Source organism: Sander lucioperca, chromosome 21 (genome assembly GCF_008315115.2).
Source record: "Sander lucioperca isolate FBNREF2018 chromosome 21, SLUC_FBN_1.2, whole genome shotgun sequence".
NCBI classification, from domain to species: Eukaryota; Metazoa; Chordata; class Actinopteri; order Perciformes; family Percidae; genus Sander; species Sander lucioperca.
In genome coordinates this window covers 29,214,162-29,241,961 of record NC_050193.1, presented here as the reverse complement: position 1 = coordinate 29,241,961, position 27,800 = coordinate 29,214,162, and the positions used below count along the sequence as shown (strand labels likewise).

General features: G+C 43.6%; 2 protein-coding genes across 3 annotated transcripts; both read left to right on the top strand.

Annotated features, from left to right (window-relative positions):
• Nucleotides 1-34: 34 nt before the first annotated feature.
• On the top strand, nt 35-14,812 carry LOC116065331 (trinucleotide repeat-containing gene 6B protein-like). 2 transcript variants are annotated; one of them, XM_031320790.2, is made up of 21 exons: nt 35-378; nt 1,817-1,904; nt 2,191-2,212; nt 2,566-3,006; nt 3,339-6,209; nt 6,463-6,615; nt 6,825-7,015; nt 7,174-7,236; nt 7,465-7,623; nt 7,999-8,136; nt 9,752-9,979; nt 10,190-10,306; nt 10,451-10,664; nt 11,129-11,281; nt 11,483-11,650; nt 11,986-12,132; nt 12,349-12,441; nt 12,703-12,918; nt 13,219-13,289; nt 13,955-14,094; nt 14,189-14,765. In XM_031320790.2, the coding sequence occupies exons 2-21, from the start codon at nt 1,848-1,850 to the stop codon at nt 14,763-14,765; spliced, it is 6,219 nt and encodes a 2,072-aa protein (XP_031176650.2). In that variant the 5' UTR covers nt 35-378; nt 1,817-1,847. The 2 variants fall into 2 exon arrangements, with proteins under 2 accessions (XP_031176650.2, XP_035853057.1); XM_035997164.1 differs by lacking the exon at nt 35-378 and having other exon boundaries at nt 1,848-1,904; nt 14,189-14,812.
• A 2,922-nt stretch (nt 14,813-17,734) lies between these two features.
• Nucleotides 17,735-27,747, top strand: LOC116065345 (casein kinase I). The gene is made up of 11 exons (XM_031320819.2): nt 17,735-17,995; nt 21,206-21,296; nt 21,545-21,655; nt 22,015-22,163; nt 22,909-23,137; nt 24,280-24,450; nt 24,657-24,805; nt 24,966-25,161; nt 25,299-25,438; nt 25,652-25,719; nt 25,822-27,747. Exons 2-10 carry the CDS (start codon nt 21,221-21,223, stop codon nt 25,682-25,684), a joined length of 1,254 nt encoding a protein of 417 aa, XP_031176679.1. The 5' UTR covers nt 17,735-17,995; nt 21,206-21,220; the 3' UTR covers nt 25,685-25,719; nt 25,822-27,747.
• Nucleotides 27,748-27,800: the final 53 nt, after the last annotated feature.

Genomic DNA, 27,800 nt, shown 5'->3' with positions numbered 1-27,800 from the left:
CGGTACGCGCCCTGCTCCTCCTCCCCTCTCTGATCAACAACCAGCCTGGTGATATCATATGCTGTGGCTGAACCTCCACACAGAAGCAAAATGGCCGATAGTAAACTAACCGATCATACAGCGTCTGACAGTCATCAAGGGGTTATGCATGTTTTGTTTACAGCTTGAGAACTATAGTCGCTCAAAAAGGATACTCGCCTTTCCGCATTTTTTCTACGATTAACATTTCGCCTTTCGGTGATGTCATTTCTTATTCAATTTAGCCTTGAAAGCCTCGAAGAACTAGCTCGCTAGGCTAGCTACCTTGCTAGCCTGCTAGCGGTAGGTCTGCAAGAATTTTTGCACAGCAGCACTTTTATGTCCTATGTGATTCCCGAAGTAAGTATTCAACATTAAAATGATGGGCTTTGGTAGCGTTCATGTTGTGTGTGTTTGTTAATAACGTTAGTTATTTCCGCCTTTTAAACAAGGGTTTTAGAAGAGCTTCGCTTGTTGGCGTTGCAATGCTGAAAAACGTCACTGAAGTTCGTGGTTTAATTTGGCCCTGTCGACCGTTACTACTGATGAACCAGCTTGCTAGCAGTCTTTTCACTGACTTGTCAGTAGTGTTTTTTGTTCCCACTGTAAAGTTACACATTCTAACAGTGAAATATGTAAATTAAATGCGTTGTGTTTGAAAAAATAGGGGCATATCGTTAGCTAGCTAGCTAATATGTCGTGCCTGTTGTCTGCAAACAACTGCGTAGAGGTTAGTTTCGTCGCGCGGAGCGACAGAGGCACCTTGCTCTGGGACAGTCTACCGCCGCGAGCCCCCGGCTCTCCAGGTCACGGCACAGTGCTCATCAACGGCTTTAAAGTCTACTAGCATTAGCTAACTAGTTGCTCACCCCAGTGAATCTCATCTAGTGGTCCCTAGAAGTTGCACAGCTATTGCCCTACTGGCTTGTTATTTTCATGAAATCCAGACTGTTTGCGTCTAATGCGGCTGCAAAAGTCTGCTTGTAGGGGTTCCCATACATTAGATAAATTGATTCATGTTCATGTTTGCTGGTGCATTTATGTAGGATACGCTAAAGGATTCAAGCCAAAAGTTGTCCAGTTAGCTTTCATAAGCGCTGTGTGACATGATGCTGATTATGTGCAGCTTAGCTAACCGAAACACTGGGCGCAGTCGTATTTACAGCTCTCTGGTATCTGAGACACTGAGAACACTTTACATTTACACTTAAAACCGATTGTTCCAGCCCCCTGTGGTATGTTTCTCTTTCCACAAAATGGGCTCACGTGACTTGGGTATGAGTTGTGTATTTGCATATTATATAGGTTTAATTTTGGCCGGGTTGGAAGCAAGTGTGAAGTCAGCGAGAGCGTGTCTTTCATAACACTGGACATATCCCGTCATGTACTCACGTTAAAGCTAGTATCCTGTGGATCATGCTGCCATTACAATATCTACTGTAATGCAGAAGAACTTACCAGAAATGTTGGAGAGTTTGAAGTGACTTGTTTGGCTGCTGCCTGTGTTGTCCGTTGGTTAGAATTGCAATCGTTTGCTCGTTTGCTGGTTAATGAATTATGCAATGAGAAGCTAGGCTCCCAAGGGCTTGTATCAAGCTGTCTGCCCCTGGCTAGCATTACAGTCCTTACAACATTGACTGTGTAGGATAATACTTAGCAGTGGTCTGATAAAATACACATTATTCATTTTGTGCAAACGTGTGAATGTGTGAAAGGTATGCTATGTGAGCATTACATTACCTTCAGTGTACTTTGAGGTGTGACATAAATAATTGATTGTGTCCGCTTCTCTTCACAGACAGGAGAATCAGGAAAGGGAGCAGTAGTTCATGGAAGACAAGAAAAAGAAGAAAGAAGATAAAAAGAAAAGGGAAACCTCTCAGAAGGTAAACAGGTTCACCAAAAATTCACAGCTGACTTTTTTTGTATATATCTTGCAGAGAGTCTATGTGATATTCCTGCCTTCATATATTTACCACTTACTTGGCCTGGGTTGTTTTTGTTTTATTAGAATTTGAATATTTGTTAGGCTACTGAAGTTTTAGGGCTTAGATTTTGTCATGTTTGCATTCAATGCCATATTTTGAATGTTTGCTTAATAGTAATTTAATTGCCGTAGCAAGACTAAAGGCTAGTAACCTATATCTGACTCCCTTGTTCTTTCTATTTCAGGTGCCAGAACAGAAAATCAAAGGTATGTTTTTTTTTTCCTCTTTTTTTTTTTTTTTTTTTTTTTGTCATCATCACACTCACTATTCCACTGGATCATGTCAGTGGCATGCCTTCTGTGTCTTGTTGTTAAACATGCTTTTATCTGCAGTAGCCTGTCCTTACAATAACTTAAATTTATTGTGATGACCATGGGACTTATTGTATAGGGTTATGCACATGTATGCTCACACTTTAGACACTTAACACATTTTCTTCCACTTTTCTTAAACTGTTTACTAAAGAGTAGCTTAACCTACATGCAGCTTATACCACATATCTTTTTGTCGTACTTAAGTCTACCAGATGTTTACACCCTTCATTATATGTGTATTTCAGTGCCAGAATCAGCCAAGCCCTCCTGTTCCCAGCCGCTCGCCACCCCAGGCTCAGTGTCCCCCAGCCCTGGCCCTGTTGCCCCCTCATCCCCCAATCCTGGTGCAGCCGGGGTTTCTGCACAAGTTCCTCCTGGTGGCGGGAACAATGCAAAGCAGCGGACTGCTGTGGCCAACGGACAGCCCTCCTCCTCCCCATCTGGAAGCCAGACCTCCCAGCAGCAGCGATACATGTCCAGAGAGGTTCCACCAAGATTTCGCTGCCAGCAGGACCATAAAGTGCTACTGAAGAGGGGCCAGCCACCGCTGTCCTCCATGCTGCTGGGGGGAGGCGGAGGTGATGGGGCTGCAGGAGGGGTTGGAGGAGGCAGTGGCTGGGTAGCCGCCCCATCTCTTTCCTCACAGGAAGCAGATAACCCCAATGCAAACACAGCTGGAGGCACAGGTGGGTAAATGTGTCGGAACAAAAAAAGCTGATCAAGTTTGATATGTAATCCACCGAAGACCACATTTTATGTTTAGAAACGCCACTGTGCATTTTACAGTGTATCCAACAGCCATGAAAAGGATTTTACAACAGCAGACAACCCATCAGTTGACATTAAAATATTAAAATAACTAAAACTGTAGTTGTAAAGTTTTATATGACAACAATGATATGCAATCACTGTACTGACTAGTAATCTGTAGTAATGGGTCTACCAGGTGGTACGTTCTGCAAGTTGTTAGTTTTGTTAATGTCAATTAAAATGAATGGTCTCAATTTTGTCAATATAGATTCCAACCTGGGTTTATCCTCCACTTCACCCCCCAACTCCTCTTCATCCTCATTATGTGTCGCTGCTCTGTCGTCTTCTTCTACTACTACTACTACTTCAACTTATGCAAATTCCACATGGGGGGCAGGCTCTGGCAGCCAGTCCTCTTCTCAGGGCTGCGGGAAGGTGATTGTGGATGGGACGGACCTTGGGGATTGGCCTAGCATCCTAGGAGTGGCCAAATTGAGTTCTGACGGGGCTGGAGGAGGAGGGGTGCAGGAGCAAGACTGCCCTGGTAACAACAACAACAGTAGTGCCTCATGGAGTGAGAAAAACATCCAGCAGAAGGGAGGAGCAGTAGGAGGAGGAGCAGGGAATATGGACAATCCTTCCTCACCTCGTTCTTCTCCTCTTTCCTCTTCCTCGCTTAATGAATGTGTTCAGTCAAGTGGTGGTGTGTGGGGCTCTTCCACCTCCTCTCAGGGGGAGGCAGGGCTAGGATCAGCAGCATTTTACAATTCCAAAGTCTCCCATCTTCTTCCTGGGCCTCAGGAGAGCCCTCTGGGTGGCAGCAGCAGTGTCCCTGGTGCCAATTTCAACCCCAATGTGAACCCCTCCGCCTGGCCTGCCCTGGTGCAGGGTGGGACATCATCTTCGGCTAGCGATGGCCTTCCACTACACTCGTCCATTACTTCAGCTTCCTCGTTCTCTGCCAGCACCACTCTCATCACCACTCACTCTCTTTCATCTGTGAATCAAACTGGTCTCCATCAGCAGCACACTGAGACAGCTGTGGGAGCCAGGGGTGGAGAACAGCAGCAGCACTTAGGAAACCTAGGGCCAGAGTTGGGTTCAGGCGGGGGAGCAAGAGGAGCAGGACCAAATCAAGAAGGTGGCATTGAGAGGGACTGTGGGGGTGCTAGTGTTGAAGGCGAAAGGAGTGGTAATCTTTCTGGCTCTTCGTCTTCCTCCTCTGCTGCCTCTTCTTCTTGGAGATCCATGCCTCCAGTGTCCTCTGACCTGTGTGCAGGTGCCTCACAGGCAGATGGGTGGGGTGGAGGAGGGACTGGAGCTCAGGGGCAGGAAGGGAATGTGTGGGGCTTTGGAAGCCAGGGTGACAGGACAGGGTGGGGTAGGGGAAATGATGGTAGCTCAAATACCCCAGCGGTATCTCAGGGAGCGTGGGAAGGAGGCAGTTCAGAAGCAGAGTGGGGTGGCACGGTGGGAGGTGTAAGTTCGAGTAACTTAGCAATAGGAAGTGGAAGAGGAGGAGATGGGAGCAGCAGCAGTAGTAGTGGAGGCAGTGTAGGTATTGGTGGCAGCGTTTTGCAGGACTCTGCCTCACCAAAGTTTGCAACTATGACAAAAGCTTGGGACAATCAGAAAGGGATGGAAAGTGGGGACGGGGAGTGGGGTGGAGGAGGGGGAGGGCCGGCTGAAGGCACTGCAGGTGAACCGCCTTCATCCTCCAGTGGAGCAGGGTCCAAAGCTGGAAGTGGTGAAGGAGAGAGTGATGGCAGCGTACATAAGCAGGAGCGAGCCCCGTTTGTACACCAACGTTCCGACCAGAACTCCAATGCTGATGTGGCCTTACTCAGCATGCTCAATCGATCTGACCTGGACCCCAGGGTTCTGTCTAATACGGGCTGGGGGCAGACCCAGATTCGACAGAATGTGGCCTGGGACCTGGACACCACAACAGGAGTAAGAAAGAGAAATGAAAGAAGCACTTCATCGTCCTCTGCATTCTCATCAGCAACCGTGAACACTACCACTAATCGCGGCCCTGGGTACCCGTCTAACACCAGTTCAATAAATAATGATCCATCGGCTGGCAGTCACACGACCAGCCTGAACTCTGGCCCTGTTACAATGAGGGATAGCTGGGATGGTGGTGCTGCACAGTCTACCTGTGGTCCTCGCATGCTTGGTAGCACTATAAGAAAGCCAGGAACGCCAGAGGAAGATGTGGAGGGCAACCAGGGGAAGGCAGCTGGAGGCTGGGGGGATCTCCCACCTGAAAACCAGGGCAAAGGATGGGGGACTGAAGAAAAAAAATGGGGTGATCACAGAGGAGGAGGCAGCGGAGGAGGGAACTGGAAAGAAGTTGGAGAGCAGGGTAGTGGGTGGGCAGATGGTCCAGAGGATAAAGGGACAGGGGGATGGAAGGGGAATGGAAGAGGGGAGTCAGGTGGTTGGGGAGGACAGTGTGGAGGGGGAGACAGGGGACAAAGGGACTCTATACCTGGAGGCGGGTGTGGAGATGGGCGAAGCAGAGTTGTAAGCAACTCTGATGAGAAGGGGTCTTCCTGGGGTCATTTGGATGAAGGGGGACCTCAGCGAGGAGGGTGGGGAGGGGGAGATGTGGGTGGAGGCAAATCCCACCATGACTGGGGGAGTTCCAAGTCCCATACAGCAGCAGCACATATACCAAACAGCCAAGTGGCACCAATGAAAGCCCCAAATCAACAGCAGCACCAATCACAGGGCCAGCAGCCACAAGGAGGTCCCATTCAAGGAGGGTGGAATAGCCGGTCCAATGTTGGAGGTGGAGGTCCACCATCCAAGAATCAGAACCAAAGTTCAGGCTGGACCTCCGGCCCGATCCCCCAAATCTCTGGGGGCGGGGGTGACTCCCTGGAGCCCAGTGGCTGGGAAGAGCCCTCCCCTCAGTCCATCAGTCGCAAAATGGAAATCGACGATGGCACTTCAGCCTGGGGAGACCCAACCCGCTACAAAAGCAAGAATGTGAACTTGTGGGACAAAAAGAGTGCTACGCCTGGTCAAAGCCACAGTCAGCAGGCCCCACCACCATCCATCCAACAACCACCTAGAAGGCAGCAGGGGATGCAGCACAGCAGGGACGCAAACCCGGGCAATGCTGCAGTGGGTAAGCAGAAGTTGTACCATTACAAATAAGTGTGCATTTGGCAAGCTACAACCAAAGTAGATGGAGAATCAGCATTTGTTTAAGTATTGCAAATTGTCTGTAATCTGCAATCACCAGTTATTTTAGTAACTGCAATGTCTGCCTTATCGACACATCGTTGACTTTACCGACTCTTGTCATCAGAATAACACATTCAAGTTGCCATTTTTCTTTTGCACATTCTAAATGTGTGTTCAATTTCATCAATCTCCAGGTCCTGGCATGTGGGGAGGAGGTGCACAATCTGTGGATAATGGTACGACTTCTTGGAGCCAGTCGTCAGATTCAGCAACAGGTTGGGGCGATCCAGATGAACCCAGCAAAGCTTCTGGCTGGAGGAACCCTTCACCCAACCCTGGTAAACTTGGTAAGAAGAGAAAAAATGTGTGCAATTCAAAATATTAGAAAAACCTATATGTCAATTGTTTATGCTCAGTATGATTTTTGAGACACTGTGCAGCATTACACATCTCTCAATTATAAGGGTTTCAGCATTTTTTAACCACAAGTTACAAAGGAAACCTAGAGAAATGACTTCCAACATTCTTATAACCATCTGCTTTGGTTTTGCTGCAGGCACTAAGTCAATGGAGAGCTGGGGTGGGAAGGGAGAGGGCTCTGTTGCAGCCTCCCGTCACCCCAGCTGGGACGAAGAAGATGATGGTGGTGGAGGGGTCTGGAACAGCACTGGTTCCCAGGGAAACAGCTCCTCCTACAACTCTGGAGGCTGGGGCCAGAGTCACGGGGGAAAGAGAGGCAACCTCAAGGTAGGGTAAAGGAGGTTCTAGGACACACAAAAACGAGTTTCAGTTGCCTCGCTTGGTTCATTGTAGTGTGTAGTTTTTATTTTGTCAATATTGTCATTTGCACTTTTTCTTAATTTTCTTTTTTGACTGAGAGTAATGTTTGAATTTCTTTCCTATAGAGTGGAGGAGGGGACAGCTGGATGAACCCTGTGTCACGCCAGTTTTCAAACATGGGTCTTCTGGTAAAATTACTAAAACATTATCTTAATATTTCTAGCTAATGGAAACAGCAATTGTAATGTGTCATTGATGATTTACTTGCATGTCTTATCTGTCATATTGCGGCTTTGTTTCCCCTAAAGATAAAACTCTTAATCAAAACCTGTCACCCATATTGATGTTATTATGATGGAGGGATAATCAGTGAGGCCTCTTTTAACAAGTGTGTTCATGACTTTGTTGTTTCCTAGGGTGATGACCCAAGTCTTGACAAAAAGATGGAAGGAGACAAGAGAGGAATAACTGACTATAACGGAGAGATGCGGAGGGGAGGAAGAGGTGGAGGAGGTTATCGCATGCCTAGTTCCAAAGACATGGGTCCTGCTGACATGGGGCCCTATGGTGAAAAGGTACGAGTCTGTTTATAGTGCATGTGGCTGCCCGATCCATAACGGAAACCCGATCCGTTCTACGCATGTGCAAAGATGGTTCAGGTTAGGCACTGACCTCGAACGGATAGGGTCAGGATAGCCAATTGGTCAGGGGATAGGTTAAAAATGGATCAGGTGTCAGGTTCGGATTGGGTAGTGACATGGCCAACTAGTATTAAGTCACTTTACAGACCTTCCATTTTCAAAGTTGGCTACCGTTTTGTATTATTTCAACTTTTATATCAACAACATCTGCTACATGGTTGTTCTAACTTGAGGACTTAAGTGAAGAAATTACAATGATATGAGAAAACCTATCACAAGTTACATCGTATGGTCTTCATCGTACTCCAGATGGGTGGCCACGGGATGTTTGTTGGCAGTGGCGGAGGGATGCCTCAGCCTCGAGGGATGCACCAGCCTGGCATGCATCCAATGAACCCCTCCCAGGGTTTACGTGCTCAAGTGCCTCATCAGTTCCTGTCGGCTCAGGTCGGTTGTTTTTTTTGTCTCTGATGTTCTTAGTTATGATGAATGTAAACCAAAGGATTAGGGTTATAGCCAATTTATGCTTCTGCTTTAATCAACGCCGTGGGTAGATATGTGGAGATATAGACCCTACGCCGGACCTTACCCCGTAGCCTAACGTGCACCTCTCAAAAAATGTAACTACACATTGCGGCAATGCAGATCGCAACAACTGCGATTGGTCCGCTTGGCCATGGCTTGGCGGCGTCTCATTTGCCCCGACTCATTTCCTGGTTCTCCTTCTCCATAAACAACATGAAATCAAGGAGAGGGTTAACTTTTCCTGCTACAGATTTCCGACCATGGTCAGAACGCACAGGAGGAGACACTTAGTTTCTCCCACTATGCCTCTAGAGTCGGTACAAAAACAGTAAAAACTTCAGTCCACTTACACAGACTACGGCGAAAGCTCTGCATAGAACCTCTGCCGAAGCATTAATCCCGCTTAAGTGTGGTTGTGTGACTTTCACTACTAATTGAATAGTGCCCTTAACGCTGCCTGATCACCTTGTTGTCTCTCACATGATTTATCTCATGTGTACTGTATATTAACTGTTTATATAATTGTTTTGTTGTCACAGCATTCCTCAATTCTTTGTTTATCAGACATCTTGTAAAATTGCCAAACAGGAGATGACACATTAGTTGTCTAATTCATCTGACCTTAGACAGCAATGCAGCCGCACACTTGTTGCAACTTGAAGCCTAGACTTAAAAAATTGGATTTTGCTCTGCTCTGTGGACATACACATTTCTTATCAATACATAAATCAACACCGGATTTCTTTTAGGAAAAAAAAAGCTTTACAGTTTGCAAAAAGCACTTGTCCTCACTTTGTTACCAATGTTTGGTCCTCAGACCTTAACAGGCAAAGTTTACATAGACAAACCACACCATACATATATATGCTATAGGCTCTCACCTGAGAAAAAGCTGCCAATCAGAGGACACCAGCAACATATCCGCTATACAGTACATACAAATTAAGGTCAATGAGCTCGCCAAATATAGAAACAAACATGATGCTGAGCTCCTCCAATTGTAAATATACATAGTAAAAATGTACCAATATTATAGAAAGTAGGTTCACATCACAATAAGGCCCTCTAGGGACATTAAATAAGAAATCAGTCCAATATTACACAACGTAGTGTAGTGTGTCTTCAAAAAGTAGAAAAAGACACTAAAGGAAATCTAAAAATGGGGAAAAAAGAAGCCTATTAGTCACATTACTCATTTTCATTCATATCAACAAGGAAAACACAATCTTAACAAGAACACCTTTTAATATACAGAGCCCTCTTCTCCACCAAGACTGGAGAGAGTGCGAGATTCTTTGTTCCTAGTCAATAGTTTGAGCCAACACATCTGTGACTAAGGCGTTATGGTGCGCAAGAGCCTTTTTTTTTTTTAATTGTTAACTGTGAATTTAAATTAGTTTAGTCATTCATACGTTTGGAATGAATGGAGCTCGATGAATGGATTATCCCTGTTTCTCATATTACTCCATCAAGTGTCTATAGTGTATCTATATAGTGTATCAGCAGCCATACATAAAGTAATTCCTGTGACATGCAGGTGCCGGGTCCTATGCTGAAGCAGATGCCGTCACCTGGTGGCAGTGTGGCTGGAGTGGCTGGAGTGGTTGGAGGAGTAGGAGGAGTAGGAGGAGTCGGAGGCGTCGGTGGTGTTGGAAGTGTCGGAGGGGTCGGTGGTGTTGGTGGAGGAGTGTTCCCTCCTCAGATTTCCCCACAGCAGCTAGCAATGCTCAGCAACATTTACCCCCACATGCAGCAGTTCCATCTGGTACGTGACTCAATGTTAGATCATCACATTGAAATAAATATTTCATTGCTGTCCGTTTTTGTAGTCCTGCCTTTGTTTAACTCTGTATTGGATTATTTTAAAAATACATCGTGACTTGTAATAAACCCACCCCCAGTGACATGCTCAGTGTATCTGAGCTATAGCCTGTGTATTCTTTGTCTAACTCCATTTCTCACCACGAACCCACAGGCTTGTCAGCTCCTGCTACAACAGCAGCAGCAACAGCAGCAGCAGCAGCAGCTCCTGCAGAACCAGAGGAAGTTCCCTCAGCCTCAGCCTCTCAGGCAGCAGCCTGACCCACAGCAGGTGAGCATGATCGTGTGCTTTACCACACAGTGCACTGTGATCAGGACTTCAACCATTACTATTGTATTTCTCTGCTGCAAAAGCGGTACTTTTACATGAGTTAATCTGAAAGTGATTTATTTTCTTAAATCTTGTCTTTCTCAGCTGGCAAGGATTATGGCTATTCTGCAGCAGCAGAGACAGCAGCAGCAGGGTGGAGTTGGAGGAGCAACAGCAGCAGGAGGAGGGAGCTCCAAACTGTCCCCCTCTCACCTGGGAGGAGGCCTATCCAAACAGCCCATGGTAGACCCCCTTTCACATCCTGGAATGGGGGGGGCCTTATCAGACCTTCATGCCAAAACTCAAGGGATGTACTCTGGTGAGTTCAACAGGCCAGTTGTTTGTGGGTCAGATTCTATTGGTTAGGTGTGATGCAATCAGCTGTATAGGTAAAACTAAATAAAACTAGTGTGCGGTTTGAAGTTGTATGTTTTAGTGGTGTTTGTCAGTCTGCCAAAATAGCATTTTAGAACCACGTCTTAGGTACATGATGTCAGCAAATTATCAGAGACAGATTTACGATCAAGTGTTCACCAGCAGTAACGGCATACAGCCCTCTAAGTTGTGTAAACTCAGACGTGTTACCTTTGTAATTATTGTTGCTATAACAATGGGCCTCCGTTTTAAACGGGCCCCAGTCTTTAGTACTTGGTCCTATCCCAGCGATGCTAAACATAAACTCAGGGAAGAAATACACTTAGCAGCTCAGCCAAATGTTGTTTTCAACTGAACATTAGTTGAATGTAATGTGCTAATGAATGTTTGTGTTGTTCCGCTTGTCAGGCCTTGCCCCTGGTGGTAACCTGTCAGGACTGGAGCTCAGCTCCATGATGGGTGGGATGAAGGACACAGTAGGACAGCAATCCCGCTTCAAATGGATGATGGAGGGACACTCCCCAGCTCCATCTCCCCCTGAGACAACCCTTCACAAGAATGGTAGGTTAACAGGTGCTTTGTAACATGATTTTTGCAAAGGCAAAATTCACACGTGGGAAAGCAAACTCAGGATGTTGTCAGTCTGGTCTCGACTGCGTTGGCAATCGCCTTCATCCACAGTGTATCCGAATGAACCACTGCAAATCGATGAAGTGATAATGACCTATTTGACCTTATTTCTCCTTTGTGTGCTGTCCACAGGCCCTTTACCTAGTTCTATAAAGGTGAGAGGGGGATCCCCTTACTCCCAGTATGAAATGCTGGGCAGTGATGGTGTGGGGATTCCCCCTCAAGGCTCTGCAGACAACTGGCACCGGACCCCTGGGAGTAAAATGGGGAACAAACCTGCCACATCTAGCTGGCCTCCAGGTGAAAATGCCTTTCTCTGCTACATGTTACCAAAGTGCGATGAATTAGGATTAAAGTATGAGTAGACTGTAAAAAATGTAATAGAAGCTATTGTGCCATTTTCATGTAATGCCAAAGAAAAGAAGAAACTAATTACATTAATTTGCTCCTAATTTTATAGCTACACAATATGTACAAATGTTAGATTAAAAATAGTCAAATTGTACCTAAATAAACAAATCCACAACAACAAACACGGCCACAGAAGGATTTTGGTTACATTTGTTTGGTTTAAAAAATAGCAATATAGCACTTAATTTCAATCTATCGATACATTTTCTGTTCTCGGCTGACAGAGTTCCAGCCCGGTGTGCCCTGGAAGGGAATCCAGAGCAGTGGAGACCCAGAGTCTGACCCCTACATGACCCCTGGTAGTGTTCTTGGCTCCCCAGGACCCCCGAGCCTCAACGACTCTGACCACCAGTTACTGCGAGACAACATAGGTATTTGACTGAACGTGCCAAATATTTTGATGAGCCTATCTGTTGGTTTTACTTGAAAACATACTCCATGTGCCATTAATTGACCGTAAGTCTAAGAGCAAAGGGTTGACAGTATTCATCCCAGGCTCTGCAGTCCAAGTCCACTTGGACTGTGGTTGCCTCGTCTTGTTTATCACAGGATGTGTTACTTTGAGATAACCTTGTACTGTTTTGTAGGGCCAAACCCCTCCCTCAACACCTCGCTGCCTTCACCTGGTGCCTGGCCCTACAGTGCCTCAGACAGCCCCCTCAGCAATGCACACAGCACAGGTATTTATTCATTTTATTTTGACATGTTGCGCTTGCATTTTGAATCTTATTCATCGTATTAGCTCAGTTGTTATTTGCAATTTCTTTCGTTCTGTTACTATAATAGTGTTTGCGCTGTATTTTACTGGTCTACAAGTTATGCCTATTCCAGAAAGCTGCCAAAGCTGTTCGATGTACTGCGTCCTCTCTTCTCCCATTTCTGTGGTCGGTTTGTCAAAACTCATTTTCCCCCTTTCTCCCACCTCCCCATTTCCTCTTCAGGAAAGTACTCCGAGTACAAGCCCAGCTGGCCCCCAGAGCCCATCGGACAAAACAAGTTGTGGAAGACCAATCGCAACAGCTCACAGCTGCCACGCCCCCCTCCTGGCTTAACCAATCAGAAGCAGGCCGCGCCCTCCCCATGGGGCAGCGGAGGCCCACGGTTGGCCCGGAGCTGGGGAGGGAGCGGGATTAATCAAGAGTCGAGATTTGTGCCAGGTACATTTGTGCCGTTTACAGCAAAATGCTTTAGATCATTTCATAACCATTTGTCAACTAATACTTAACTAATGTATAGAGGAAACTCATCTTGACACTGATATGAAGACTCAGGTCTTATTACAGTATCATGAAACCTACCATAAAAGTTGTCTTTGTAAATAAGTAAATCTTTAACGTATTCATTGTGTTTGTAATTAACTATGACATCCTCGCTTATTGTTTCTCCTCTTCCTCCTCCTCTTCCTCCTCTACTCCTTGTCTTCTTGTCTCTTCTCTCCTTTTCTTTTTTCTTTATAGGCTCAGCTTGGAGCGATGGCGTTGCCTCCAGAGGCAGCTGCTGGTTGCTGCTGAGCAACCTAACCCCTCAGGTAAGGAGTGCGAGAGGTCGAGAGAGATGGAAATCCTTAAAATAAATCATAAATGAAATGAACTATTTCCAGGGATTTTGTACTACTAACTAACAATGTCACCACCCGTAAACCTGCCGTCTAATAAGCTAATGTAGAGCAGAAGAGGTGAGGAAAAGATTTAACGGGAGTATGCTGTACAAGCAACGTAGAAATGAAATGTTCTTTCAACCCTTCATCACGGCAGAATTGATCATGGCTACAAAGTAACACAGTTGCTCAGACAGATTGGTCAGGGTTCGAATAAAAAAACATTAAATCACTGTGCTCATTCAACTGTATTCCCCTTCAATCTGCCTTATGCAAATTAGTGGGATGATGCGTGACCCAGCTGTAATTGGATTGTGAAGTTGGATGAGCCATTTAATCAATTAGGGCTTACACAATGACACTTGCATGAGACTGCTCTGGGAAAAGCATTTTTAAATAAAATAAATTTGGCCTAGCTCAGTGCTTGTGCAATCTTGCACAACCTGTATATCACACTATAAGTGTGACAGAATTACAGTGTACAGTCTCACTGCGTTATTTATTAATACACAGTTCTTCATACACATAAATGTTGCATAACCTAGATTCCCTAACCTTTCCCTGTCCCTAATAATGAATGACTTGGGATTCTGTAGATTGATGGCTCCACGCTAAGGACTATCTGCATGCAGCATGGCCCCCTGCTGACCTTCCACCTCGGCCTGACGCAGGGCAGCGCTCTGATTCGCTACAGCAGCCGGCAGGAAGCAGCCAAGGCTCAGGGTGCACTGCACATGTAGGTTAACCTGCAACCTCACTAATACACACATACTTAACATTAAACATACTTCTGTTGATCTAAAGAGCCTTGTCTTGTAAATCCCTCTCAGGTGTGTTCTGGGCAACACCACAATCCTGGCGGAATTTGTGAGTGACGAAGAAGTTGCACGCTATTTTGCACATTCCCAGGCCGGAGGGGCCGAGGGGGGCAGCTCAGGAGGGTCAGCAGCCGGTGGGACGCAGGGTTCATCTGGAACGGGCACAGCTGTGGCCAGCAGTGGCGGTAACTCCCCGGGGAATGAGCGGGCAGCAGCGGGCACAACTTCAGGTGGAAATGGAAATGGTGGTGGAGGAGGGGAAAGTGGAGCAGCGGGTCTAGGTAGTGGGAGGTCCTCCGGCTCTGCCTGGCAGAGCCTCGATGGTACAGGCAGTCCTTCAGAAACCTCTTCAGCCCAAGGACCTGGGCTGGGGATCTTTTCCCAGTGGAGCACCAACGGGGCAGGGGAGGGAGGAGGTGTCGGGGCAGTAGACTCTGGGAGGTCTGGGCTCTGGGGCGGCATGAGTGCGGGATACCCCAGCAGCAGCAGCCTGTGGGGAGCACCGCAAATGGAGGAAAGGCACCAAATGGACAGCCCTGCCGCATTGTTGCCTGGCGACCTGCTGGGGGGAGGAGCTGATTCCATCTGATGAGAGCCCTCTATTTGTACGTGTAGGTTTGGACACACTGATAAAAAATACACTGGGATACATATGTACTTACTATAGCACACACACACATACATTTACATGGTATGCATATTAATGTAATACACATATACACCATGTGCATACTTGCATATTAATGTGCACACACATCAAGCCGAAAAGTGAGACATGCTTACACACATTCTCGTGGCCAGACTTAAGCTATTATATAAACAAATGCAGGGACTGTTAGATGTGTATACAGCCTTTTTCCACAGATGAAGATTTCAACTGCTTAGACTTGAAACCTGAAAAAGAATGAAAAGTCAGTTGGTCTCAAAGACTTGACTGGATTGCAATGTGCTTAGTAAATAGGGGACTTTTCAACAGATTTACATACACATGCACACACCAAATACAGACAAGCCTTCAGACAGATGGGCACTGTAAACAGCATTACCTTCATCGTATAAGAGAACTTAAAACTACTACATGATGTGAGGTTGAAGTGCAGTTTGTATTCATGTCCCCAGAAAAACGGAGACAGAATCCAAACACATGCAAACAGCTCTGATTGAAAACAGGACTGTATCTTACTGTGTATGTTAAGTTTCTTCTTCTTTTTTTTGGTTTGTTTGTATGTATGGTTTTAATTTTTGAACAGTGAAAATATTGAAAAATGTCATTGTTCTGTTTTCAAAGTGCTGACCTCCTACTGTTGTATCTCACGCACTCTTTCTCTGTTATTCTCTCTTGAACATGTTTGTTACTGTTGCAGTGATAAATGTTAAATTGCTGGCAGTTTGAGGCTATGTTGCATTTCTCCATGTGTCGATACTGTGGGCAGTGTCATACACACTATATGGACATGAGTATGAGTGAGACTGAGACCAAGTAAGTGGATTAAACCACCCCAGTTTTTGTGCGTGTCTGTGTGAATGTAAGGATAATGTGTGTGCGTGTGTGTGTGTGTGCGTGCATGTTACTGCCTGTCATAATGTGGGCACGGCTGCTTACTATACAGAAGGTCTATACAAAAATGTTTTGAGTGCATTCGGTATACTGCTGACTGTGTGTTAAGAAATATTGGCACTAATGCTTTTTTTTTTCCTTTTCATTTGAAGTTGTTTGTTTTTTTTAGCAGACTTGTCTTTTTTATTGTCCGACCTGCAATAATAAAAAAGAACATTTTAATGATACAAAGAGCTGAAGGCATATGCGTTGAGTAAATGGACATGCCAAATCTTATCAAACTGTGTGGAGTGGGAGGGAGGGGTGGGACGGGTTGTTTACAGATGCAGAGAGTTACCGTACGTTTTTAATGTTCTGTTGTTGTGTATTCGTTTTAAATTAAGACAGGCTTTAACACTCCTGTTCAGTGTTTTCGTTATGAGATTTTACAAAGGAAAAATTTATTTAAACAAATGAGAACAAGATTAATAAAGATGAAAGTATTGGCTTCTAAATTTGTCCTAGTGGTCATTTTGTGTGTGTGTGTGTGTGTGAATATACTGTATGTTTCTGGATGGTGGTTAATATTAAACCAATCCTAGTTTGAAACTTCCATTTATGTGTTCCTCTGAGGTCTTTCACAGTGTAACCGCATCTGCGTGTATGTGAACACTAAGCACTGCACAGTATGTTAATGTTGGAAAAACAGCGCTTTGTGCACGTAACAGTGACGAGCATGACATATATTTTACAATAGGCGTAAAGACAGTTCATAGACAGGGCCACGGAAAAACAAGCCGGTGTGTCCATCTGTCACCCTCTCATTACCATCCAAACCAATCCTATTTATCACCCACGTCATCCTACAGTAGGCCACTGCTTACTGTATGAAATCACTGACCTTCTCTGAAGCTGGCTTTTTATTGTGTTAAGTGGACATACCGTTGCCAGCAAAAATTTTATTATATATTTTCTATAGATTTAGGCCCGGGTTTAAAGGATTATTTGCTAACATTATGTGACAGGACCATTTCAAATATGTGCTGATAACCAGGCTGAGCCCACTGAACATAACCCCATTTTTAGGACACAAGAAACTCCCAGATGTCTTTGGCCTTACATTTTGGGAATAAAATAGGTATGTACAGCTACAGCCAGCCACCTGAGTGATGGAAAAGTGGGATTTCTTGCTTCCCAGGGCACCATCTGGGAGACACTTGGTATGTACCAACTGATAAACAAACTTTAATGATCACAGGAAAAATATAATTATTATTTAATGACATTATAGCATGTTATGTGTTTTACTACAATAATAAACGCAACCAATACGACCGGATTTACTTTGCAAACTGCATAGTGACTCAAAATGAGAAAAGGGATAGTTAATGGTTAGTCTCTTATATATATAATGGGGATAAATGCACTTAAATCATACAAAGTTATGTCGGACAAAACAAAATACATAATTCTTTTAAGAGTTTACCGTACAGTTTGACAGTTTTGTTACTTTTTTGTATTTATAAGTTTGAGAGTCTTAATATATTCCTTGATTTCAAATAAAAAGGTAGGAAAATTAGGGTTAACATTTGTTATTTAGCATTTATTTAATTAAAACTTACCAAATTAAACCAATAAGTTAACAATAAATTATACGGTAAATTACTTATGTTGAAAATATAAAATTATATTTTTAAATTCAATTTTGATATTATGATATATAATGTCAGAGCCCGTCTACAGGCTCTATTATTATTAGTTATTATTAGTTATATTATTAGAAATTCTCTGAAAATGTTTAATGCGAGTCCAAACAGTAATTGAATGTATACAATGGTAAAATAAATGCTAAGCGATTCTGGTTTGTTTTTAACATCTAAGAATTCATTTTTTTGTAGAATATATATTGTGAACAACTTCCTTAATCTTATTGGTAAGTGAAAGGTCAAATTTATAGAAGAAGGAGCAGTTTAGGTGTGACGTTTTCCTTTAATGACTGTGTCCTGACGTCCAGAGAATGACATCATCGACGTTGTGAACAGGCGCGTTGTTAAGTAATAAGCGAGAGGGGGAGACAGACTCGAGCGGAGAACGGCCGCCAGTGCTGCTGAAGCTTCTCAGGGACTATCAACAGGGAGTGCAACCGACGACAGAGCAAAGAGCTGGGGGTATGAGAGCCGCCAGAATCCGCTCCAATCCTCTTCAGTCCAGGCCCCTGTCCGACTGACAACTATCGGATCAGAACCTCCACTGAACCAGCTCTCGGACGAACCCAATATCGGGTGAGTGGTGGGTCGCGGAACCGAAGAAACCAAGGGGGAAAAGGGACCTGATTCGGCCGTATCAGAGTCTCGTATTCACAGCTTACAGGAGGGGGGGAGGGGGCGAGTAGTAGGGATGGCTATCTACACAGGCTAGTCCAGTACATAAATGGGTGCGGTTATAACTATGATACAAAATGTGGCGAAGTATAATATAGCACACACATTTAAAGCTCCCTTTAATTTCGAAAATAGTCATAGTTCAGTATGTAGCTACGTATCACGGTTCGGTTATCGTATTTCTACTAGCTTAACGTACTCTTAGCAGCTAACAGTGAACTAACGTAACGTTATATGCCTTCGGTTGGTACTTTAATGTTAGTTAAAGCGCCTGCATATCTTACAAGCTCGTCTTTTAAAACATAACAGTTAGATTTTATGAACTGTAGCTAATATTAGTTGTAGCAAATGTAGTAACGTAACGTTAAATCATAGCTGTCTTTCTTCTCATCAAATTGCAACCAGGAAAGAGGAACGTAGTCTGACATATGTCATTGCCGTTTAAAATATATTGAACTGTAACTTAATTTTGCAAGTCCTGTTTATATGAATGCATGCATTTAGAGTCGGGTCTGTAACACACAAGCTGATTGTAGAGTGACAGCTGCCAGTGTGAGAGGCGTAGCAGTTTTCATGTGACTGTGAAATCCTCTGGCTTTGGGTCTCTGACCCTTGGATTTCTCTCCTAAAGAGGTCTTATTTTGTCACTGCCATGTATGACAAGTTCTACACAAGTGTGTCTGACTGATTACGTATAAAGAAACATTTCACACTTGGAATTCAGGTGATTTATAATGATGTATAGACCGTTTAAACGCAGTATACCTCCTCAGGACCTGTAAGACTTGCTTCTAACCAGCAGATATGTAATGTAACATGTTAACCAGTCCACTGTCCTGTAGACCTTTACTGCCATTAATAGCACATGGTGCGTTTTCAGATGCAATAGTAGGCTAATTCCACTTGCTTCACATCACACAGGCCATCTTTGAAACATCAAATAATGTATTCTTCACATTGCACATAGTTTTCACGATGTGTCTTTGATAATACTAAGTTCTTCATTGCTAAGCTTTTTTAGAATTATCACATGAGAGTCTATGCAAGTGAGAACCACATGGACAAAGTCTTAAAACACTGTGCGGTTTAAAATTGTGTGTCACAGTTCCTGTACCGAGCAATTTATCAATGGCACTTACGGTGTAGCCTTGTGATTAATGTTGCTCCCTAAATCTGGTCCCTGGCAGCAGCACGTGAGACACCCTCTTGGTTTAATGAAACCTAACCCTTTTATTAACCCAAATCCATCTGCCTTTATCACATCCACTATGGCAGGTTGTCCTCTCATCAGCTAGAGTTGACAAGGTCTAGGGCCTACATCTTACAACATGTTGGTTTCAGTTGATGTTTCCACGTGAAAATGGGCCGTGCAATGCATGTTGTTTTGAGATTCACCTGAGTACACCTTTGACAAGGCTCAGATGATCTAAGATGATAGTACGTCAGCCAGCATCACTGTTTAAGTAGTTTTTAGAACAGACCTTGTGTCTGCAGCTCTTCTTTTAATCCAACTGCTTACAATCAAGGAAAGTAACTTCTGGGATAATTTATGTTGTGTAATAAAAGAGGTTCTGGATGAAAGCAGACTGGATGCAGAGGACTGGTCCTGCAGTCCTCTTTTGCTAACTTGAGTTGGCATGTCCACGAAACTAGGGGTGGGAATCACCAGAGGCCTCACGATACGATATCAATAGATACTTATGTTACGATATTATTGCGATTTTAAACATATTGCAATAGATACTTATGTTACGATATTATTGCGATTTTAAACATATTGCAATATTCTGCCTTTATATAATGCAATTTATTACCTTTTTTCCAACTTCAAATTGTTTACAATTTCAAATTATGTCCCCAAAAGGGAACTTTGTCAACATGTGTTTTATCTAAAAAGAAAAATGTCTGTCTGTTCATCACACTTCAATTTTATTGCTGCAAAATGGGATTGTCAAGCAGACAAACTGACCGACACATACATAATAAAAGATCAATACTTGGCGGAAAATATCGCAATGCTATACTGTATCGATTTTTTTTTACCCCACCCCTACACGAAACTGAGGTTTCTTAAAATGCGTTGTTTTGCTACATCTGAGTTGTCATGAGACTATTTCTATAGGGGATGGGTATTGAGGCAGTAACAATAATATGGACTATTTCATATATTGCCTTATAAAATGTGCAGTAGGTAACATGACTGTAAGTGTTTTTTGAAGATGCAGCAGTGCTACATTTGGAACGAGGGCCCACTGTTGCTATTTGTTCACATAGTGTTCCCAAATTAGTGATGAGAAGGCAAGTCTTTTTGATTAAGGATGCCCTGCATTGATACATTCTCGGCAGCACTTTGCTTTCTGAAGTTCATTGCACAGAATTGTCTGAGGGCCTTGACACAGATAAAGCCAGCCAGCGCTCCGCAGCCGCTCATGCCTTCCCTCCCTTGGCAGTGCTAGTACAGAACAGTGGAGAGCTTAGTCCTGCTTTTGCAGTGGCTGCACAATGTGGCGTGGTAGAGAGCGTACTAAATAAATGATGATCCTGCTCCAGCATCACATGCAGTTCAGCTCAGAAGATGCACTTAATTTCCTCGTGTGTGTGTGTGCGCGTGCCAAGTCTTAGATCTCATGCAGAAGTTGATTTTGTTCCACTCCTGTTCCGAGTGGCAACTGGCATTTCTAGGTAGCCCTCATTTTGCTGTATTTATTTCTCCTTGCTTCCCTGCTTTTGCTGACCTCACTGCAACTATTACGCCCTCCCAGTCCTACAAATCTAATTGTGTGTTTCTGGAGGCCAGACAGCTGTTTGCTGATGAACTATCCCTGCTCAGGCTGCATTCTCACACAAACACATGGCCAGTTCAGTGTGTCTGGGAATGACAGGTCATCATGTGAGCAGCTGACGCACTTGACGAAACCTTCCCTCATCACAACACTCGGAGAAAGTCGAGTAAATAAGTTAATTTCAGTTGAGTTGTACAGGAGCTCATCCTATAATGTTTCCGAGTTAGTGATGGAGGAGAAAAGTGGCATAGCCGCCCAGATGAGCTAGCATAGGGTCATTTGTCCTTTTGCCTTCTTATAATCCTCTCCATTTGTCTGTTGGTGACAGTGGTGACTCGCAAACATGGAGCTGAGAGTGGGGAACAAGTACCGGCTCGGGCGAAAGATAGGGAGTGGCTCCTTTGGCGACATTTACCTTGGTAAGTGTAAACTGACACTGTTTTTTGTTTTTGCATGTCTTACCCAACTTTCCATGTGTCTCCCCTGTTAAGGATATTTCCACATAAGTTTCTGGACGGTCTTTCTTTTCATACTGTACCATTTAATTTCTCCCCTTATCTGGGCACCGAACCTGATTTTTCCTTCATATTCATGCATCATTTGCCTGGTACTGGCGCAATAGCAATGGCTCTTACAGCTGTGCTTGTACTTTTGTGCGTCTCCCCAGGTGCCAACATTGCCACTGGTGAGGAGGTAGCCATCAAGCTGGAATGTGTGAAGACCAAACACCCACAGTTGCACATTGAAAGCAAGTTCTACAAGATGATGCAAGGAGGAGGTAAGGAGCGAATATTGCCTTGAGACAGGCTTTTATAAAGCATTCCTTATCAAATATTTTGTCCCTGGCAATATCACAGATGTGTGCACCCTACTAAGTCTGCTGGAAAGCTGTACAATGATTTATTTTAACAATAAGACTGAATGACTTTCATCTTTTCCAATTGTTGTGGTCTAAATCCATCTTAGGTGAAACCACAAGGCATTTTCAAGAAATTGAGTATCTTGAAAAAAAATGTACTATGTTTAAAAAAAGAGATTTGTATTTGATGCAAAATTTGTTTCATGGCAAATGTTGAATTGTAGGTTTACCAGTGAAAACAGGTTTAACAAACGTTATGCTGACTGTGTGTATTCTAGTGGGTATTCCATCGATAAAGTGGTGTGGTGCAGAGGGAGACTACAACGTGATGGTAATGGAGCTGCTCGGTCCCAGTCTGGAGGACCTTTTCAACTTTTGCTCCCGGAAGTTCAGCCTAAAGACAGTCCTGCTTCTGGCAGACCAGATGGTATGACACAAACCCTTGTGTAAAGTCGCAGGCATTAGAACAGGACAGTTTTCACAATCCCCTCAGTTAAGATCACACTGTGTGAAACGTTCTGTGTTTACAAGTAGAGTACAGACACATAATGTTTATGATCTCATTAGGTCATGTGCATGATCTATTTGACTTTTAGTTATTGGTGTATGCTCTCTCTCTATATATAAACATTGCACATGACTCCCCCAGGGGTCTTTTAAGATTGTAGATGTTTTGGTCTGCACTACTCTGGCGCATTCAGTGTACTTTATAATTCTGGCCTCTTCGTAGACTGTGCTGGCCTAGCTACTTCATTTCATGCATAGCTCTCTCAAACACAACTCCTCTCACCTTTTGTTCTAACTGCAGCTGAGTTGCTGTGTCAGTCCTCTATACGGGTGTTTGACTCTCCACTTATAGCCTGGGGTCATCACCTTCCCTTGTCCTGTCTTTATATAATCCTGCTGTCCTCCCTTGTCCTCCTTTTATACCTTAGTTTGCTCAAGGTATTGTATGTATTGAGTGCACATACTGCTGCTCTGTGGCTTAAACTTTATTAGAAAACACAAAGACAGTGCTGGTTTGACAGCATGTAAAATGTGACCCAGTGGCCGTGTATACATGTCACCATGACACTCCCTAATGTATCCTTTCTGTGTACCAAAGTATATTGTGTTGTGTGCTGCAGAACCTGACAATATTGCCCCTCTTTGTCTCACCTGTCTTCTTTTAGATTAGTCGCATTGAGTATATCCACTCCAAGAATTTCATCCATCGGGATGTTAAGCCTGACAACTTCCTAATGGGGCTTGGCAAGAAGGGTAACCTGGTGTACATCATTGACTTTGGCCTGGCCAAAAAGTACCGCGATGCCCGCACACACCAGCACATCCCTTACAGGGAGAACAAAAACCTGACTGGCACAGCGCGCTACGCCTCCATCAACACACATCTTGGAATTGGTAAGATACACTTGGAGCATATACAAAAATCTGATTTGCTTACTTTTTTTTTTATGAACTGGTGCTAGATTAGTTACTTGTTATTGTTTATTGTCCCCGTGGGGAAATTAGGTTGCAGCAGAAATCGCAAGGCATTTTTGACAACAAAAGACAAGATAACAAGACAACAATGACCATCATTTTAGACATCACTACACATAACATAGACCAGAGCACTCACACATAGAGGGAGTGGGGGGAATCCAGACCAGCTGGGAAAACAGAAAAGTCTGGACCCCCCCCATGCACAACATTGGATTAGATTGTCAGAAAACAGACCCACGATGTCAAGCAGTTCTGTTATAGCCCCAGTGTTAAAGCTTTCTGGAAAGCCTATTAGAGTTGTTGGGATTTATGTTTGTTTACATTCAATGTACTCCTGCCATGGCGGAGAGGGTGTCAAAGTATGGATAATCCTGACAAAAGGAAACAGAAATACAGCAAGATACAATGTTAGTCAAAATGGAAAGACAATATGAATTTTGTAATAAAAAAACAAAACGATATGCCACTTCTCTAACTTAGCGTCTCACTCAATGAGTCCCATCTCATTGTATCTGTAAGAGTGTTAGCCCTCGTCGTTTTATGATATCTCCCTCCGCATGACATTCATCCATAGCCTGGAGGTGTAATGTAGCCTGTTACTGGAACCTTACTTCAATCAATTTATTAAGTCGTTTTTTAAGAGTCTTAGTTTTAACTGTTAAAGTATGCATTGAAGTTGGAACTTAATCATCCAGTTAAGTAAGTGTGAAGTCCATACTTTGCTTCCACTTTTGAAATCATAATATAAACAGTATTCAGGAAGTGCTTTCTTTTTCTTTGATTTCAATAAATAAAAGAAACGTACCCTCAAGTGTTGTCTGATTAACAGGCTACACAAATTTCTCAGTAAGAAGCGTCACAGGAACACCTTATATTTTCGGGGTTATCAGGTCAGAAAAATCAGCATTCTAGATGCAATGGGGATTGGCAGAACATGCAGGAGAACGTGCCCACCTCAGTAACCCACAGATTACTGAATAAAATAGATCCTTTGTTGTAGCGCTGAGCAAACATCCGTCAGTTTCTCACTCTGCACTCTCACCCTTTTCTGTCCACAGAGCAGTCCAGACGTGACGACCTGGAGTCTCTCGGCTATGTCCTCATGTACTTCAACCTGGGCTCCCTCCCCTGGCAGGGCCTGAAGGCCGCTACCAAGAGACAGAAGTATGAACGAATCAGTGAGAAGAAAATGTCCACGCCCATCGAGGTTCTTTGCAAAGGATACCCTTGTAAGTGATGTTTCTGCGGTGCTTCTGTGTATATTGTGAACATTTATCTGCAGCTGCGGTATTAGGTTTTCTCAGTATGGAATTGAACACCTAACAATGCAAAGGTTACCTAATCACTGTGATATTGTGTTTTGATTGCTGTTGGTGTTGTGTGCTTTCTGAGTTTCTCCTCATTACTGTTTTGCTTGTTATGTATTCTCCTACAGCTGAGTTCTCCACATACCTGAATTTTTGCCGTTCACTCCGTTTTGATGACAAGCCAGACTACTCTTACCTACGACAGCTCTTCAGGAATCTGTTCCACCGTCAGGGTTTCTCCTATGATTATGTCTTTGACTGGAACATGCTCAAATTTGTAAGTTCACAAAGTGTTTCGAAGTGAAATATTGACTAAACGCTTTCATCACAGTGCTAAAATACACCTCACTTCCAAACGGCTTACAATATAATACAGCTGATTCAAAGCTATATTTTGTTAACGGAATCGCTTTAATGTGGCGGATCTCACCTATCAGGGTGCCAGTCGGACAGCTGAGGATGGGGATCGGGAGAGGAGGACGGGAGATGACAGGGATGAGCGTATCGGAGGAGCCCCGAGGGGGTCTGCATCGCGGGGCCTGCCCCCAGGTCCCAACCCTGCAGCTGCCAACCGAGTCAGGAACGGGCCAGAGCAGGCCATCTCTAACCCTGCCTCACGGGTTCAGCAGTCTGGTGAGTTTTCTGCTGAATTGACTCAAACTCTGCTGCCCGTCAGAACGGAATACTACTATGCTTACACGGCAACATTTGTTTTCTTGAATCTCTGCATCACACGTGGTCAATTCTCAATTATTTTTACATCATTTCAGGGAACACGTCGCCTCGTGCAATTTCTCGCGCAGAGAGGGAGAGGAAGGTGAGCATGCGGCTCCACCGTGGGGCTCCTGCCAACGTATCGTCCTCTGACCTCACAGCCCGTCATGACCAATCCAGAATTTCCACATCACAGGTGAGAAAAACCCTCTCGGCCCCTTTGGTGTGACCCACTGCATTAATGGAAGAAAAAAAAACCCATGAATTTATGAGAATGTCATGTGTTGAAGTGAGCATGTGTCGTAGTTATAGTCATGTACTAAAGATGTCTTATGAAATCAATTGGCGGTGTTGTCAGAATAGTTTTTGTTATTATCCTCTTGAGTCTTTACTCTTGTTTCTTTTGCAGGTCAGCGTGCCATTTGAGCACATGGGGAAGTAGAATTATTTGGCTCTGCATGCACATGAAACTGACAGGTGAGGTCTTCATTTCACTCATGCATTCGCATGCTGACTGCAAATATACGCCACTTATTAATACATTGCCTTCTCTAATGACTATCGCTCCACTCTTTGCAGGGCTGCAAGGTATATTCATCGCTCCGGTTTATTTTCCTTTTTATTCTTACCTTGTTTTATGAAAAGATGATTGCCAATGGACACATGGATCTTTGGAAAAGGACCGTAAATCTTTAAAGGACCGTCATTCTTTAAAGGATCCAGAGAAGTACATGGCAGTATCCAACATGCACTCTTTAATGAACCCTTTTTGCTGAACCGTGGACCACCACCGTCCCCACAATACGAAAAGCAAATGAGTGACAGTCCGACACCATTTTTACTCCATGGTTGCTCATACCTGCTCCGCTCATTAAAAAATGTCCCACAGTACCTTCTGTCTGACAAATGTGAAGATCTGTTTGCATCAAAGAAGCAAAACGGTATCAGGGACACACGCATGATTCTCGTCATAGGTCAACTTAGTGATTTAATAATAGGCTTAGTAAAGATTTATCTTTTCCTTTTTTTTTCAGTTCAACACCGCAACATTTCAGTGTGTGATCTTTTATGAGGATATCTTAAATTGGAGCTTGCTATGAGTTTCCTTTCTTTGCTTTTTTTGAAAGAAATAACAGCTAAAATATGAAGAAACGGGGCGAGGTAGGTGAGAGGCTAGTGGACAAGAAGAAAGGCGACTTTGAAAAGGATAAGTAGGTGAGGTTTTAGCTGTTGTAGAGTAATGTTTCTGATGAAGTAGCAGTTGGTGCTTGCTTGCCCTTCATCCATGTTGTGATGATTTGCTGTCCCTCAAAACTCACCAAAACTCCACCACCCCTTATGTTGCCTGTTTTGGACTTGCGTGTTTTCTTAGGTTTTAATGTGGGCGGGTAAGGTGAAGAATGACCGTAGATATTGCAAAGACACACTCCAAGTCTTGAGGGATGGTCCTCAGGAAATTCTCAGTGTATTTGACCAGAGACCATAGCTGCCCGTTTTGCCTAACAAATAGTGGCTGCAATTTTTATGATTGTTCTAAATGTTACCTTTTTTTTTTTTTTAATTCTTTTTGTTATTGGAGGTCATAGGGGAGTGGGCAGGCTCTTTTAGGGAAGTCTCTTAGGGGGATGGGACATCAATGATTTTTTTTTTTTTTGTTTACTTCACTGTAAATATTTTTTTATTTCCATGTAAAGCCAAAATGTGGTTTTGTTTTACAACGTAAAGTTGAAAAAAATGTATACTAATGACATAAATTGGGGCTGGGTTCTGAATTTTAAGGCATTTTAAAGTACTAAATTGTGGGATGGGCTACTGTTACTTTGCCAGCTGGGTCATCCAGTATTTTGTGTGTGTGTGTGTGTGTGTGTGTGTGTGTATATGAGAGAGAGTGATACAGGGAATCCCTGCTTAAAATACAGTTGTCATTTTGCATTTTGTCTGTTTGTGGATTGTTTTTATCCCCTCTGCTATTTATGCTAACCTATTTTTTTATGTGTCTGAAATAACTTTCTGTCCTTTTGTTATTTTTGTTTTCATTTCATCTTCCTGTAACTTATTAGAAGTAGCTTGTCAGTTCAGGTTATTTTTTGCCTGTCCCTTTTCTTCTTCTGTTCTTGTGCTTCAAAGGTTGTCCACCTCATAATACATAGGGCTTTTAATAGTCCTTCTGCAAAAAATTATATGCTAATAGTTTGATGTCACCTTTTTGGATTTTAACCTCCAGCAACTTTGATGATGTCATTCAAAGGAAAACATTACCGATGCAAATGCAGGGATGTGTAAATTGTGTGCGTGTGTGTTTGTGTAATTACCTTTGTACAGGCCACCATGACCCAGTAGCATTGTAACTGTTGGGAATGGTATAGAAGAGGTTGAGGTGATGGGGATTTAACTTTATGTATTGTGTACTGATATATTGTACAGTTCTTTAACACACTTTATTTACAACAGTATTTGTGTATATTTTATGAAGTAATAAAAATGAATAATGTTGCTCACAACTGACCTTTCTTTCTCAGCTTTTGCTTACTGCTGCGTGTAAACGCTGTTAGGGTGTG